Source organism: Sarcophilus harrisii, chromosome 6 (assembly GCF_902635505.1).
Source record: "Sarcophilus harrisii chromosome 6, mSarHar1.11, whole genome shotgun sequence".
In the NCBI taxonomy this organism is placed as follows: Eukaryota; Metazoa; Chordata; class Mammalia; order Dasyuromorphia; family Dasyuridae; genus Sarcophilus; species Sarcophilus harrisii.
The window spans coordinates 250,627,607-250,643,290 of NC_045431.1; the positions used below are offsets into that span (position 1 = coordinate 250,627,607).

At 34.0% G+C, this 15,684-nt stretch overlaps 1 protein-coding gene across 1 annotated transcript; it reads right to left on the reverse strand.

Moving 5' to 3' along the window:
- Nucleotides 1-6,111: 6,111 nt before the first annotated feature.
- On the reverse strand, nucleotides 6,112-7,059 carry LOC100932654 (olfactory receptor 8J1-like). The gene has a single exon (XM_003773883.1). The coding sequence runs from the start codon at nucleotides 7,057-7,059 to the stop codon at nucleotides 6,112-6,114; it is 948 nt and encodes a 315-aa protein (XP_003773931.1).
- Between the last annotated feature and the right edge of the window lie 8,625 nt (nucleotides 7,060-15,684).

Below are 15,684 nucleotides of genomic sequence, written 5' to 3' on the forward strand. Positions count from 1 at the left end.
CAGGTAACTTTACAGCATTAACAATTGCCAAACCTCTTGTTCCAATTTTTCACCTCTTACCCCCCACCCCCTTCTCCAGATGGCAGGATGGCCAGTAGATGTTAAATATATTAAAATATAAATTAGATACACAATAAGTATACATGACCAAACCGTTATTTTGCTGTGCAAAAAGAATCAGACTCTGAAATATTGTACAATTAGCTTGTGAAGGAAATCAAAAATGCAGGTGGGCATAAATATAGGGATTGGGAATTCAATGTAATAGTTTTTAGTCATCTCCCAGAGTTCTTTCTCTGGGCGTAGCTGGTTTAGTTCATTACTGCTCCATTGGAAATGATTTGGTTGATCTCATTGCTGAGGATGGCCAGGTCCATCAGAACTGTTGTTGTTGAAGTATATAATGATCTCCTGGTCCTGCTCATTTCACTCAGCATCAGTTCGTATAAGTCTCTCCAGGCCTTTCTGAAATCATCCTGTTGGTCATTTCTTACAGAACAATAATATTCCATAATATTCATATACCACAATTTATTCAGCCATTCTCCAACTGATGGTCATCCACTGAGTTTCCACTTTCTAGCCACTACAAAAAGGGCTGCCACAAATATTCATGCACATACAGGTCCCTTTCCCTTCTTTATGATCTCTTTGGGATATAAGCCTAGTAGTAACACTGCTGGATCAAAGGGTATGCACAGTTTGATAACTTTTTGAGCATAGTAACAAACTACTCTCCAGAATGGTTGGATTCGTTCACAACTCCACCAACAATGCATCAATGTCCCAGTTTTCCCACTGAATACTATTTCTTATGTCATTTTACATTTATATGTTAAACATTTTTAGTTTATAAAAAATGCATTAGCTTCACAAAATTGCCAAAAGATTTTATGACACATTTAAACATTAAGAATCTTTGACTATGAGTATTGATATAACAAATATATTTAAGATTAGATAAAATGTTTATATCTAAATGTTATTCAGATATTGATCTGGTAGCTGGGAAGAGGAAGATATCATGCAAATAAAAATTCTCTACATCTTAGGTAGAGACAACATTCAGTCTTCTTATTTTCCCATTTAGTTCATATCTTGAAATTACCTGCACTTATTCCTGTTTTCTTCAATTGAAGAGCTAGACATTGTCCAGGAGTGCCTCTTTTTCTTCGAAGATCTTTTCAAGGATTCCTTTGTTTCTGTCACTGCTGGTCTTGCCTGGTACTGGTTTGAGGCTCTTATACCAGTTTATGACCAGTTATGACCAGTAAGTCATATATATATATGTATATATATGACTTACTGACAGACTGGCAAATATATATATATATATATATTATCATTTTAGGGAATATGCTGAGCATTGGATATACAAAGAAAGGTAAATTATAATTAATCCTATAAAGGAGTTCAGAGTCTAATAGGGAAAAATAAAGCAAACCAAGTAAACAAATATGTACAAAAATAATCTTTTTATCTCTATACTATCTCTGAAAAGGAATAATCAACATATTGAAGAATCTAGAATTAAATGTAAATTAGAAAAGATGGCAACAACTACTTACCAAATCTGTCATTCTTTTTCCAACTTATTCTAAGAGTTTTCTGCTCTCATCTGTGCCATTATTCTGGGCATTTTCTATCAATATCTCTGCCAAGCTACATTTTGGAAAATATAATCTTTATTTTTGGAGAAGGGAATGGCAATGAACTCTAGTAACTTTTCCAAGAAAATCCCAAATGCAAAAAGATCATGACAAGTGGGCCATAACTAAAATGATACAACAATAATGATCTTTGCTTCAGTCACTATGTTGCTATATTGTTGATATGGAGAGGCTTTTTACTAGGAGTGTGGGTGAATAAGTTGGAGGGGACAGAGATTCCCAAGGTGAACATATAGCTACTATACTTTTTCCCCCTAAAATTAAAAAAAAAAAAGTTTTGGCAACTAGAACAAAAAGGGTTTTGTTAATTTTTATATCATAAATAACTAACTCAAATATTTAATAAATTATGGCAAATATCAAATGGAGAAGTGAAGTGAGGAGAAGAAAGGATGAGAAAGTGAGAACAACAATGAGAATAAGTGAAAACATTTCAGTATTGGCAGAAATTGACCAAATGGGATATTTTTGAAAACAAAATGTATATAATACAAATCCAAAATTTCATACAAAATCTTCATATGGACTTTGTGTATTACAAAATTTATTTTTTAATTCTTATGAAGTTCATTCTAAAAAGAATATATGCAATATGGTTTATTATATAAACATTACATGTATATATTTTACATGCATGTGTATGGTATGTCCATGTATATATGTGAGTTGTATAATACACATATACATATATATGCAAACACACATATAATTCTAAATATATACACACAGAACCAGCCTTTTTCCACAGTTCAGTCTAAGAAAAACAAACAGAGTGGTCTGATCAGGTTGTCAAAACAAAACCCAGAGATTTGGGTGGGGATGGGGTAATTCCATTTGTGGTCTTCTTAGGTCATCCCTGTTCTAATTTGTTTTTCAGAAAGTGTATAGTGGCCAAATCAGGTTTAGTCACTGGACTGGAGGTGACATGAAGTAGTCTGAGTTGGTTATATAGCATAGGTGTATTGGGGGGAGGGGAGGTCCAGGTTCAGCATGCAAATATACAAAGCATTTCTGATGTACCCAGTTTAGGGAATGCCCAATTTATCTCCTGATTCAGATTCCTATTTCAGTTTGGCTTCTGCATAGTAGAGAAATTAGAGGAAAACATGGTGTTTAGTTAAAATCATTAATTGCCTCAGTTCCATATATGGAACATGATACCTTTGAGTTACAGGCCATACTGGGCCCCCTAGAAAGATAATTATAAGAAATAAAAAAAAAAAAATTCAGGACATAATAGAAGAAATCTGACAAGTAAAGCATAATACTACCACCCTAGGGGAATCATGAGATATGGCAAGTGGCTCTGGCATGAAAGGGACTCAGAAGTTGGGGGGAGGAGGCCAGCATGGGGATTGACAAAAATGTAGAGGGAGAAAAGTTCAACACCACTCTATGGTGGTTGAGCACATAACAAAAGGAGCAACAGTGGGGAGAAAAAACACACAAAATCTTGGTAAGCCTACTCATACTTGGTCCAAAATTTGGATGTCTCATTTGGATGTCATTTGTTTCTGGGTTCATACTAGATGACTCCTTAGGGCCCTAGAGAGTTCTGACATTCACTCAGGAGCAGTGGCTTTCTTTTCTTTTTTCTTAGTAGCATTTTACTTTTTTCCATATACATAAAAAGACAGTTTCTCCCTTGCAAAAAACTTGTGCTCCAAATTTTTCTTTCCCTTTCCCTCACCAAGAAATTTAGCAATTCAATATAGGTTATAAATATTTACTTCTTCGAAATATATTTTCATATTGGTCGTGCTACACAAGAAAAATCAGACCAAAAAGGAAAAAAATAAAACCATGAAAAAGAAAACAAATGAACAAACAACAATACAGGTGAAAATGCTATGCTTTGATCCATACTCAGTCTCCATAGTTCTCTCTGTGGATGCAGTTGGGACTTTCCATCACAAGTCTATTAGAATTATCTTGATTCTTCACCTCATTGCTGAAAAGATCCAGGACCATCACAGTTGATCATCACATAATCTTGTTGCTTTGTATGATGGTCTCTTGTTTCTGCTCACTTTACTCAGCATCAATTCATGTAAATCTTTCTAGGCTTTTTCTGAAATCAGTCTGCTCATTATTTCTTATGAAACAATAATATTTTATTACATGTATATCATAATTTATTCAGCCATTCCCCAACTGATAGACATCTACTCAGTTCCCAGTTCTTTGCCACTACTAAAAGGCTGCTACAAACAATTTTGTACCTGTTGGTCTTTTTCCTGATTTTATGATCTTTTGGGGATACAGACCCAGTAGTGACACTCCTCTATCAAAGCGTATGCACAGTTGATGACCCTTTGGATTGAGGAGCAGTAGGAGTAGTAGGATTAGTCAATAGTAGTAGAGCTTTAGGATTAGTCAGAATGATCTATTAAATTTCTTTTTTAATCAATCAACCAATTAATTATTTATTTAATTCAAATGATTTGTTTATTTTATGTCATGTATTATTTATTTAATATTTATATTTATTATATATATAATTTATTTAATATTTTCCCCTGTTACATTCATTTTTTTCTACAATTGTTTTTTAAGATTTTTGAGTTCTAGGTTCTCTCCCTTATCCCCATCCACAATTAAGAAGCCATATGTCAAATTATGCAAAACATTTCCATAAAAGTCAACTTGTGAAAGAAAACATATATCTCCCACTCTAATAAAAAATAAATACTCTTAAATATAATTAAGTTAAAAAGAGAGAGAGAAACAGTGAGACAGAGAGACAGAAACAGAGGCAGAGAGAATGCTTCAATAAATATTCAAATACAGCCAGTTCCTTCTCTGGGTATGGATAGGATTTTTCATCATAAGTCCTTCAGAGAAGTTGTGAATGTGTATTCTTGAAAACTGCAAAATCATTTACAATTGGTCATCCCAGCACATTGCTATTATTTTGAATATAGTATATTTCATTTTTTTCATGGAGAACTTTGTCATTTTTCCTCACCATGTCTCAGAGAACAATATTTCATCACAAACACATATCACATTTTATTGAGCCATTCCCCAATTGATGAGTATCTTCTCAATTTGTAATTTTTTTAGCACGAGAAGAGAACTGCCATGAATATTTTTCGTTCATATAGGCCATTTTCTTTCCCCCCTCGTTCCCCACCCCCAAATTTCTTTTGATTCATTCTTGGTGGTGTTATTAGGCCAGATTATATGCATAAATCTACATCCCTTTGGGTACAGAACATATCTTTTGATCATTTATCAATTGGGGCATGGCTCTTATTTTTTTATATAATTTTGACTCAGTTTCATCTATGTTTGAGAAATGAGGCATTATCATAGAAACTTGCTTCTCATTTTTTTTTTAACAATTACTATTGCAAATTGTGTTCCCCCCATTTATTCTCTTTCTTTCACTCTTTCCCTCCTCAAAAGTGTTCTGTTTCTGACCAATTCCTTCCCTCTTATGATCTCTTTATCACCCTTCGCCCTCAAATATCCCATTCTTTTCCTATTCTCCTGCATGAAAAGAAATATTTCTATTGTGTATCTATATTATTTTTTATTTGAGCCAATTGCAATGATAGTAAAGTTTACTCACTCCCCCTCTTCTCTCCCTCTTCCCTTCCACTGTAAAAGCTTTTTCCAGCCTCTTATTTTATAGCACCATTCCACTTCTCCCTTTCCCTTTTTCCCAGTATATCATCTCTTATTCCTAGTTCTGCACAGCTCATCATGATTCCATGAGTCTATGAGACTTATCATTCTTTGATACAGAAGAGGTGTTTTCCATGCACACTGTGGCTACATCTAGTTCATTTTTTTATGTATCCAATTTAATTGGATATACCTTCTGTGATATCCCTCCATTCCTGTACATTTCCTTTTCTGATATTCACATAACAAAAGAAGGAGCAAAAAGTGCATTACATTAGTACTTCTGGAGAGCTATTACCTTCCCTGGGCAAAAAATACATATTATCAATTTGGTACTGTTAATATATTAAAACTTATCAATAAAATTAAGCAGAATGAATGTGTGAATATGGGAAAGAGTGATTTTTGTGAACTCCAATATTATTTCTTATCTAACTTTTGAAATTTTTTAATGTTTTAATAATGCTCAATTATAGCAAAAATCATGGAAATTAAAATTGTAGCAATGTTGAAAAAACTGCTCTAGAGTGATCAAACCCATAGTAGTAGCAGGATTCTGTGCCTCAATGGTGGTGGGATAGGAAAAAAAAATAAAGGCTTTGTTGCAGATAACCTGCAAATGTTTAACAAGAATTTAAAATAAATCCCATGCTTTAAACCAGTGATCTGATTATTATAAATAAAGACCAAGAACATTATCATAAACAAAAGGCTATATGCTGAAGTATATTTAGATGGATAAAAATCATCATTTGAGAGGTGATACTTCAGATTGTGAATCTCTTCGTTTACACAAATATTTGTCAAATTATTTGTTTTTAAAAGTTTGGCAAGAGTTAGTAAGAACTCTCTTCAGAGCTTCCTTCACATCCTTGTTCCTCAGACTGTATATCAAAGGATTCAACATAGGGATTACTAGAGTATAAAACACTGAAGCCATTTTATCAGTATCTAAGGAATGGTTTGACTGGGGCTGCACATACATAAAAAGGAGTGTCCCATAGAAAATAGTGACAGCTGTCATGTGGGAAGCACAAGTGGAAAAGGCTTTCCATCTCCCTTCTGCTGAACGTATCCTCAAGATGGCCAAGATGATCTGGAAGTAGGACACCAGGATAATTGTCAAGGAAACGAAGAGATCGGTTGCTGCAGTGATATAGACTATTGTCACTGGTATATGAGTAGCAGAGCAAGATAAAGCTAACAAAGGGATATTGTCACAGTAAAAATGATTAATGACATTGGAAGAACAGTAAGACATTGAGAAAACAGAAGAGGTAACTGTCACTGATGTTGCAAAGCCATACATATATATGAGCATGACAAGTAGGATGCAAACCTTCCGTGATACCACAACCATATATAACAGGGGATTACAAATAGCCACATAGCGGTCATAGGCCATAGCAGCCAACATGAAAACCTCAGCAACTATGAAAACTATGAAGCCTGCATGTTGGATTATACATCCATAGTACGAAATGGTTTTCTTCTCCAGCAAGAAATTAACCAGCATCTGGGGAGCAATGACAGTGGAATTGCCAAGATTGATGATTGCCAAGTGTCTGAGGAAAAAGTACATGGGAGTTTGAAGTTGAGAATCTATACTAGTGAGTGTGATGATGCCCATATTTCCAGTCACTGTCACTCCGTAGATTGCTAAGAAGATGAAGAAGAGGGGAAGTTGAAGTTCTGGATGTTCTGACACTCCAGTGAGAATGAATGTGGTCACTTGGGAGAGATTTCCTTGAAACATTTTTGATTGATTTCATCTGCTATGGGAATAAATAGGAAAATAGTTTAGAAGGCCAAAGCTGATTTGCCAGAAGTTGCAACCACTGTAGAAACCACTATATCCTAGAATTAAGCTTTTTTTTTTGTTGTTGTTCTTTTAAACTCTTTTGAAAAACCTGTATAAGATGTAGACAATTTTTTTTTTTCTGATTTCTAGTTTATTGAGATGTGTTCAAAGCGTTGACTGTTAAATTTTGAATATGAGAATGTACATTTTGGAAATTAGTAAGTATAAGATTTGTGATTTTGTAAATTATATAGAATTATGAAATTGACGATGAAGAAGAGAGGAAGTTGAAGCTTTGGATTCTTGGAGACTCCAATGAGAATGAATGTGCTCACATGGGAGAGATTTCCTGAAACATGTTTCATCAGTTTTGTCTGCTATGAAATTAAATGAGAAAATAGTTTAGAATGCAAAGAATGATTTCCTAGAATGTACAACTTAAGTAAACTGCTATATTTTAGGATTAAATATTATTATTTTTAGTTGTTTGGAAAAGGTTATCTTAAAATTGGAGAGATATTTTATGTGATTCCTGAGGATTTGAAATGGGTTCAAAAGAACTGATTGGCAAATTTTTTAGTGAAAATTCACACCTTGGAATTAGCAAAAAAGAGAAATCAAGGATTTTTTTTAAATTTGTTATTTTGTTGAATGTCTAGATTTTAAAATGGAGTGAAATGTTAACAATAAATATTAAATTCAAAGTACAAATTGAATACAAATTTTCTACCCATGGCTAGCTAGACAAATGAGAGTAATGTCAGGAATCTTCCACATCTAAATATCTGATCATTAAGTTAAAAAAATGAATAATTGCATACAATGAAAATTTCATTTATCTTTGTATTTCTCAAATATATTAAAAATATGCTAGTTTTATAGAAGATAAAATAATTATTAATCACTTTAATTAAATTCTAATTATTTTTTAGGAAGCCGTTCCCAATTCCCCTTGATTTCAGCACCCCATCTTCCTTATCTACCTGTAATTCATTTTCTATATTTTGCTTATAAACAATGGTTTTCATGTATGCTCATTAGCTGAGCATGGTTGTTGTTTTTCAATTTTATTTTTTAATATACCCAGCAAATTAGAAAAGGGTTTGACCCACAGAAGGGTCTTAACCAGTTTTTTTCCTGAACAAATATCTCTTCTGAGAAAATCACAGCAAGATATATCATGGACAGATTATCAGAAATCCAAGAAGATAATGAGACCCAAGAAAAGGTCCTGATCAAGTCATATCAAAGCTGAGAATTCATCTTTAATTTCTCCTTTCCAGTGAAATAGTAGATCACTAACCTTTCTCAGTACTTCTGATATTATTCCCTAGCTTCACTACAATGACCTTCCTAGTTGTAAAATTCTATTTCCTTATGAAGACTTGTACTCTTAGCATATATTCATTGTGCTCATTCTCAGAAAAGTGGAAATGCTCAACTTCTGCCTTGAACTCAAATCTCTAAATAGAAGGTATGTATCTCCTTCTTATCATCTTTTTAGATGATCTATTTTTTCTTGTCTTAACAGGCCACTTTATTGTAGCCTGAGATAAGAAGTAATTATTTTATAGAATGCAATAAATTATTGTAATAAAAAAGTTGTAGGTATTGGGAGAACAGTTATCAGAAATTCCTTTATAACATTATCTGTCATCATCTGTGGAATGATCTATCTTTATCCAAATCTACCTGGCTTACCCACATATCCCAGATAATTCAAGTCTTTAATCATCAGAACATTAGGAATAAGCTCATAAAATTCCACCTTCAAGAACCTCTAATCTCCATATAATATCTCTAAAACTATTTATTAATAGCATATTCTCTTGAATAGAAGGAAGACTTTAATTCAACTATTTCTCCAACTCAGATAATTTGTATTCAACTGCTTGGCACAAACTTCATGACTGTTTTCACCTATGAATTGTTAAATGAGTTGTCCATTATATGTTTCCAAATACTCAATCTTCTAGTGGCCATCTTCTTAAACTGTAGCCCAATATGGCAACTCATAACTCAACTTCAGGCTTGTAAATTATTATTTATTATCCGAAACTGTTTTATTTGGATACCTATTTCACATATTTATTTACTTGGGGTCATTAAAAAATTTGTCAGATGAAAAGTATATACAAGTAGAAGTTTAAGAAATCCTCCTGTAGTGCCAACTATTTTGCATTTAACAATATTGAGTTTTCATCTTCCTGTTAAAGATTGTCACAAATTATTTGGAGACACCCTGTTTCTAGATGAAAGGACCAACAAGCAGGCTAGAACCTCAGCTTGGCATAACAACAATCATATGGGCTCTGGATGAGTTCCCCTTCTGTCAAGTTGTAGTCTTTTGACCAGATTTTGCTGAGGGATAAATCAGCCTAAAGTGATTCATCTTTTTTTTTTTTTTTTTGTCATACTCACAATTTCTGTTTCTTGTAACCATTTGTACTCTTGTTACTGCCATGGTAACTCTGGTTCTGTACCCACTGAATTATCACAAAACTCAATGACCCTTAAGATTTGAGACAATTAACTTGGAAACCATTCTCACAGAACAAAATAAGACCTGCTTTTTCCATGTATGAGTCTGCTGTGGGAACTGCCACTCAAGAACTAAAAATGTTTATGTTGTGGTCCCTGACTTGGATTAGCTATGTGATTCATTTTGAACTGATTAACATCCCAGTATCCCAGACATCCCTCGTAGAGTGTGAATGGGAGTTGCAAATTCATTGAAAGAAATCTGGTACAGAACTGAAAAAAAATGCTCTAGATAAAAATAGTAAAGGCTCCACAGCTGTTCTATTTTTTTCTATTTTAAAATCATAACTTATTTTATGAAGAAGAATTTCAACTGTGCTCCATTCTAGGATTTATCCAAAGAAAATGTACACAGAACTAAGATTCTAAACTTTAAAGGGAGAGATGGCTGTCTATGCAAAATAATAGTAGCTTGATTAGCACGTTGAAAATTATTTTGATTTTGATTACATTTTTCAACCCTAGTAATAATGAAAATGTTAAATAACAAATGCTACCACCACCACTACTACTAATAATAATAATGATAACAAATCAGAAACAAGTACAGTAGGATAGTACATATACCTGCTGAGGAGAAAATCTCTGCTCAGAACTCATATGGCCTAGACCCATGGATCTTGCTAGGGGATTTGCTCATTTCCTGAAGCATCTGAAGCCCTCTTTTAATAATAAATTACATGTCTCCCACCTTATGTAATTCAGAAAAAATATCTCAAATGTATGACATCTCCCCAAGGGGAACAAAGGAATACCAGGGACTCAACTGTAAGGCCTCTTTTTACATCATCCTGCTCCCCAAAGGAATATCTTTAAAAGAGTTTGGGAATTGGTGTTGTTATATGTATAACACTTTTTCCTTGTGGACTATTGCCAGGAATTATTTTTAACAAGTAGAAAGATCTGATGCAATGATTATCGTTGCTCTCTCTTCCCCTTCCTTCCTCGATTGCTCCCTTCTGCTTGCTATCTGAACTTTATCATCATTTAGTGAATTAATATTTGTGAATTAATAACATATTCAATATTTCCATATTCAGTTGTATGTCCATAAAAAAGACTTAGGTTTTAGGCATGTGTTTATTCCCCTTAAGCAGTCAGACATACATGGAAGCAATAGTTAGAACTGAGTTAGGCAGCAAAGGTTATAAAGACAGAAAACACAATCATGGTTGGGGGCAGGGCTTAGTTTCAGCATGGTAATCACAGAGTGGTCTATTCAGGTGTGGCCCTGGACTGAGCTGTATCTCAGAAGTCTTATAATATTCTCATTGGATTTGGCCACTAGATTGGAAGTTAATTTGAACTCGTTTCTAGGGCATAACAGAAAGGGTCCTAGGTTCAATAAACAAACACTGCAAAGGAGTTATGATATGTCTAGCTGAAATCATATTCAGTTTGCCTCCTGCATGGTTAATTCTTATTCCCAGGTAAATCTGGCTTGCTCAAGCAAATCAAGCTCGTTAATAAAGTCATTAACCATTCTATTTTCATAATGGTTATATGACTCAAGTGGTATAACTTACGTATCAATAAATTGTCACCAGGTATTTATAAAGTACAAATCATATACCAAATTTTATTTTAGGTGAGAGGGATGTAAGAACAAAGGAGACAAACCCTATTACATACTAATGAACTTATATTCTAATGGGGAAATGTAGTATATCCATTTATTCATTTCTTGAGAATATATCTATTAAATGTATGTTGTTTACTGATGCTATTAGCCATCAGTGACATCTGATCAAGGAAATTATGAAGAGTCTTTCCTTTTTCAAAATACAGAGCAGTATTAATATAGTTTAAATTAACATTACTAATTATGCTAAAACTTAAATATGTTTGTGAACAGAAAAAAAACAGTTTATATCTAGGGAATTAGTCTTATCATGGGCTTTATAAACTTTTAAAAAATACTCTTTCCTATACCATTGTAAGTATTTTATGCATTAATTTTACACATATTATTAATGGCTTCACTAAACTGACAAAAGAAATTATGGCACTTGGAAAATATTAAGAATCCTTGAAAATATTCACATAACAAATATATTTATTTAAAAATATAATATAAATACCTAAATTGTCATCAGATGTTGGTTTAGTAGCAAGTGGCAAGGTAGAAGTAGTTATCACTTAAATAGGCAGTTTAATTCAAATGTCTTATTGGCCCACTCATTCGAAAACTTTCAATTACCTAACAGAGTTATAATCTCTCCTCTTCAAGAACCAGCTTTGGTGCAGATATATCTCCTTTTAATGTAGGATCTTTTCAGTGAGTTCTTTGTCCTTGTCACTGCCTGTCTTTCTTTGAGGCTACTTATCATTCCAGTTATCAGTAACTCAATAAATAGGTATTAAGTTGCCTGCTCTAAGTCAGAGAATATGCTGAGCATTGGATATACAAAGAAAGCAAAAATAAGAGACCACAATATGATTGGGAAAATAAGTAAACAACACATGCACACACACACACATACACACATATATTAGATGAAAATGGTAGGAAATATGATAGAATGGATAAAATGTAGATGATAATACCATCTACCCTTCATGGGTCAACTGAATCAGTATGATGACAACTGGCTGTGACTATAGAGGCTCTACTTGAAAATGTCCAAGGCAGCTGAACCCACCATCTTTCCAGTACCTGTAATAATAAAAAAATATTAAAAACAAAACAAAAACCATACTTCAAATGAACTTTTGAATTTCTACTAAAGTAGAATTACATTTTTTTTACACAATTCTTTCCAAACCAATGACTGCTTCTTTAATTCTTATAGATTCCAAAGGTTGAATTCAGCCTCAGAACTATAACACCTATCTGACCCTGACCCAGTTACCTCTCTGCTTACTTGGTTTTTAAAATGATGTTGATAATAACTACTTCTCAGTTGAGAAAACTAAATCAAATCAACTAAGAATTGTTATAAAAACAAAACTTTGTAAACATCAAATAACACAAAAGTAATTTTCAACTTTTCCTGAAAGTTTGTGGGAGCCATTAAAAAGTTTTGAGCAGTGTAGTGACACAATGAAAGCTGTTTATCACGAAAGCTATTTTGGCAGCTTGGAAAGACCAATAAAGTTACTCAGAAAGGAAATGTAATGGGAAAAGATATATAAGTATAGAGAATAATATATTATGGTGAGTAAGTGGCCACTTGGAATTACTGTTCTTTCTTTATTGTCCAGGTGGGCATATACTACAAGCTATTTTTTAAACACTGATTAAAAAAATTGAATGGGCAGAGAAGAAATAATGGGGAGAATAATGAAAAAATTAATTGAGGGAACTGAAGTAACTGAGGAAATAAAAATATCTATATTATAGCTGATATTGACAGAGAAGAAGTAAACCTTATAATATTATGTATTCTATAGGTAAATAGGCCATAGGAAACCTGAAGAACTGATGGGCTTAGAAAAAGAGTATTGCAAGATACCTTAAAAGAGAATTAGAATGTCAGAGATGAAACATCTTTAAAACTTAGAACATAACATGATAGGGCTGGAAAACACCTCAAAATTTACAGATTTTGAGTATCTTAAATGTTTAATATGGAGTATATCCAAGAGGAAATGCCATCTTGGGAAAAAAAATCTTTAGAAAATCCTAGTATCCAACTTCAAGTTCTTCTCTAATCATTAACTCTCATGTTTCACCTCTTGTTCTTTCATTAAGTTGGTTATGGAAAAGGACTTGCAAAGAATACAATTTGTTCACATTATGAAAGCATACATGTTAGAGATTCCTTAGCTCAAAGTCATATGAATTTCACATGACACAGTAAGCCATGATCCAATTTCATCAAATTCAATTAATGTTTTGGCAATGTGGAAAGACATAAAGACAGAAGGAAAAATTGTATCATCAAGGAACTTGTATCATATTGTGAGGGATATGCGACAGATATAAAATAGGGAGGTAAATAATTATTTTGAGTTGAGAAAGAATTAAAATGGAGAATCGGGGTAAAATATAGGATGTGATATATTGGATAGGAAATGAAAAAAGGACTGTTTTTGTCTTTATGAAGTTTATGCTAACTGAATATCTAAAATCAACTTCTCTGGCTTATTTAGACTTTTCAATCTTATCATGCTACTGAATTTCCATGTAATTCAAATCATTATTTCTAACTAATCTTATTTTTTAAATATTCACTATTTTTTCTTCATGGCTTTTTTTCCCCATCAATATAGGTTATAGTTAGGGATGGGTTCCTTTGATCACAGTTCCTTTGTTCCCTCCCCATGACTTCATTCTAGCCAGAAGACTTTGAAGATGATATTTTTAAAATTGGTATCTTACTCCATCCAAACTGTACTGATACTATTCATGGTTATTTGAATTTTTGAGTCAATCTGGAAGATCACTAGGAAAGGTTTGTCCTGAGGGGCTGGGAACAGACTAGCACAGGCAGTGAGAGACTAGGGTCCTGAGCAGACCAGGGGCGGGGGTGATCTCTGTGGCTAGAGAAGTTATAGAGACCACTCTGCTATAGGCTAACTGCTCTACCTTGATTACAAAGCAGCAAACTGGCAGAGAAATTAAAGCCTAAAGCAGAGGGTACTCTAAAAAACACCAGAACCTAACAAGATCTGGCTGTAACTACTTAAACACGGAAGTGACTCAGGTAGACTGAAACACAGCCCTGCAGCCACATCCTGCAGTTTGGGGCTTTTGAGGGGACAGTTACAAACCCTCATGGCAGAGGGGCACAGCCTGGGCAGCCTCTAATTGGCACAGTGGGGGGCTTGGCCTGGGGCAATAGAACTTCCCCAACAGGACTGTGCTTCTGGGGCAGAGACACTTCTTGTCCCTGCAAATCCATTCACTGCTCAACTGCTAATACCCACAGCCCGAGGGTGGGATTTGGCTTGGGATAGTGAAACTCTCACTGCTCAGCATCTAGCCCCAGGGCGGTCATTATCTCACATAGCCAGGGTTCTTTGCAGGGCACTTTCCCAGCTCTGCCCTCAGGCCTGAGTTACTTCCAGGTGGGGAACTCTTTCCCAGGGAACTCCAGTACCTCACTGCTTTTTGTAGCTGGCTAGCAGGACAGCTACCCCTCCATACACCTTTCACTGCTCTGCAGAGGAAGCTGGTAACCTCCTGGCCTTGAAGGCAGACCTTACAGGCTTTAACAAAATAAGTAAGAAAATGAAAAGGATAATTGATAGTTTCTATTCAGAAAGAGAACAGCTTTTCAACCCTGTAGAGACAAATAGTAGACAGTCTCCAGACAATTGTTGGTCCCCAATACAAAAGGCTCTCCTAGAAGAGACTATTAAAAACCTTCAAAGGGAACTAGAGAAAAATGGGGAAAGGAAAGAGAAGCTATGCAAGAGAGTACAGAAAAGAAATATATAACTCACTAAAAGAAAAATTTGATAGAGTGGAAAAAGAAAACAACTTCCTGAAATGTGAATTGAAAAAGGTAAAAAACTCCCAAGAAGTGCAAGGAAACAGAATTTGTGAATTGGAGAAAGAAAATAACTCACTAAAAAAAAATTAGTGAAATGAAACAAATACCATAGAACAAAACAACTCATTTAAAGACTCAATTGCGCATGTACAAAAAGAACTAAAAAAAGTTAATGAAGAAAATAACTCACTAAAAATCAGTACTGAACAAATAGAAATGACTGACTCATTGAGACAAGAAGAATCAGTCAAGCAAAACCAAAAGAAAGATTGGAAAAAAATGTCAAATATTTATTTGGAAAAACGACAGACCTGGAAAATTGATCTAGGAGATCAATGGACTATTTGAAAATTATGATGAAAAAAAAGCCTAGATACTATTTTACAAGAAATCATTAAAGAGAACTGCCCAGAAGTAATAGAACCAGAAGGTAAAATAGGCATGGAAAGAATCCATCAAACACCTTCTGAAAAAGACCCTAAAATAAAGACTCCAAGGAATATTGTGGCCAAACTTGAGAATATTCAGACTAAAGAAAAAATTCTACAAGCAGCCAGGAAAAAACAGTTCAAATACCAAGGTACCACAATAAGGGTCA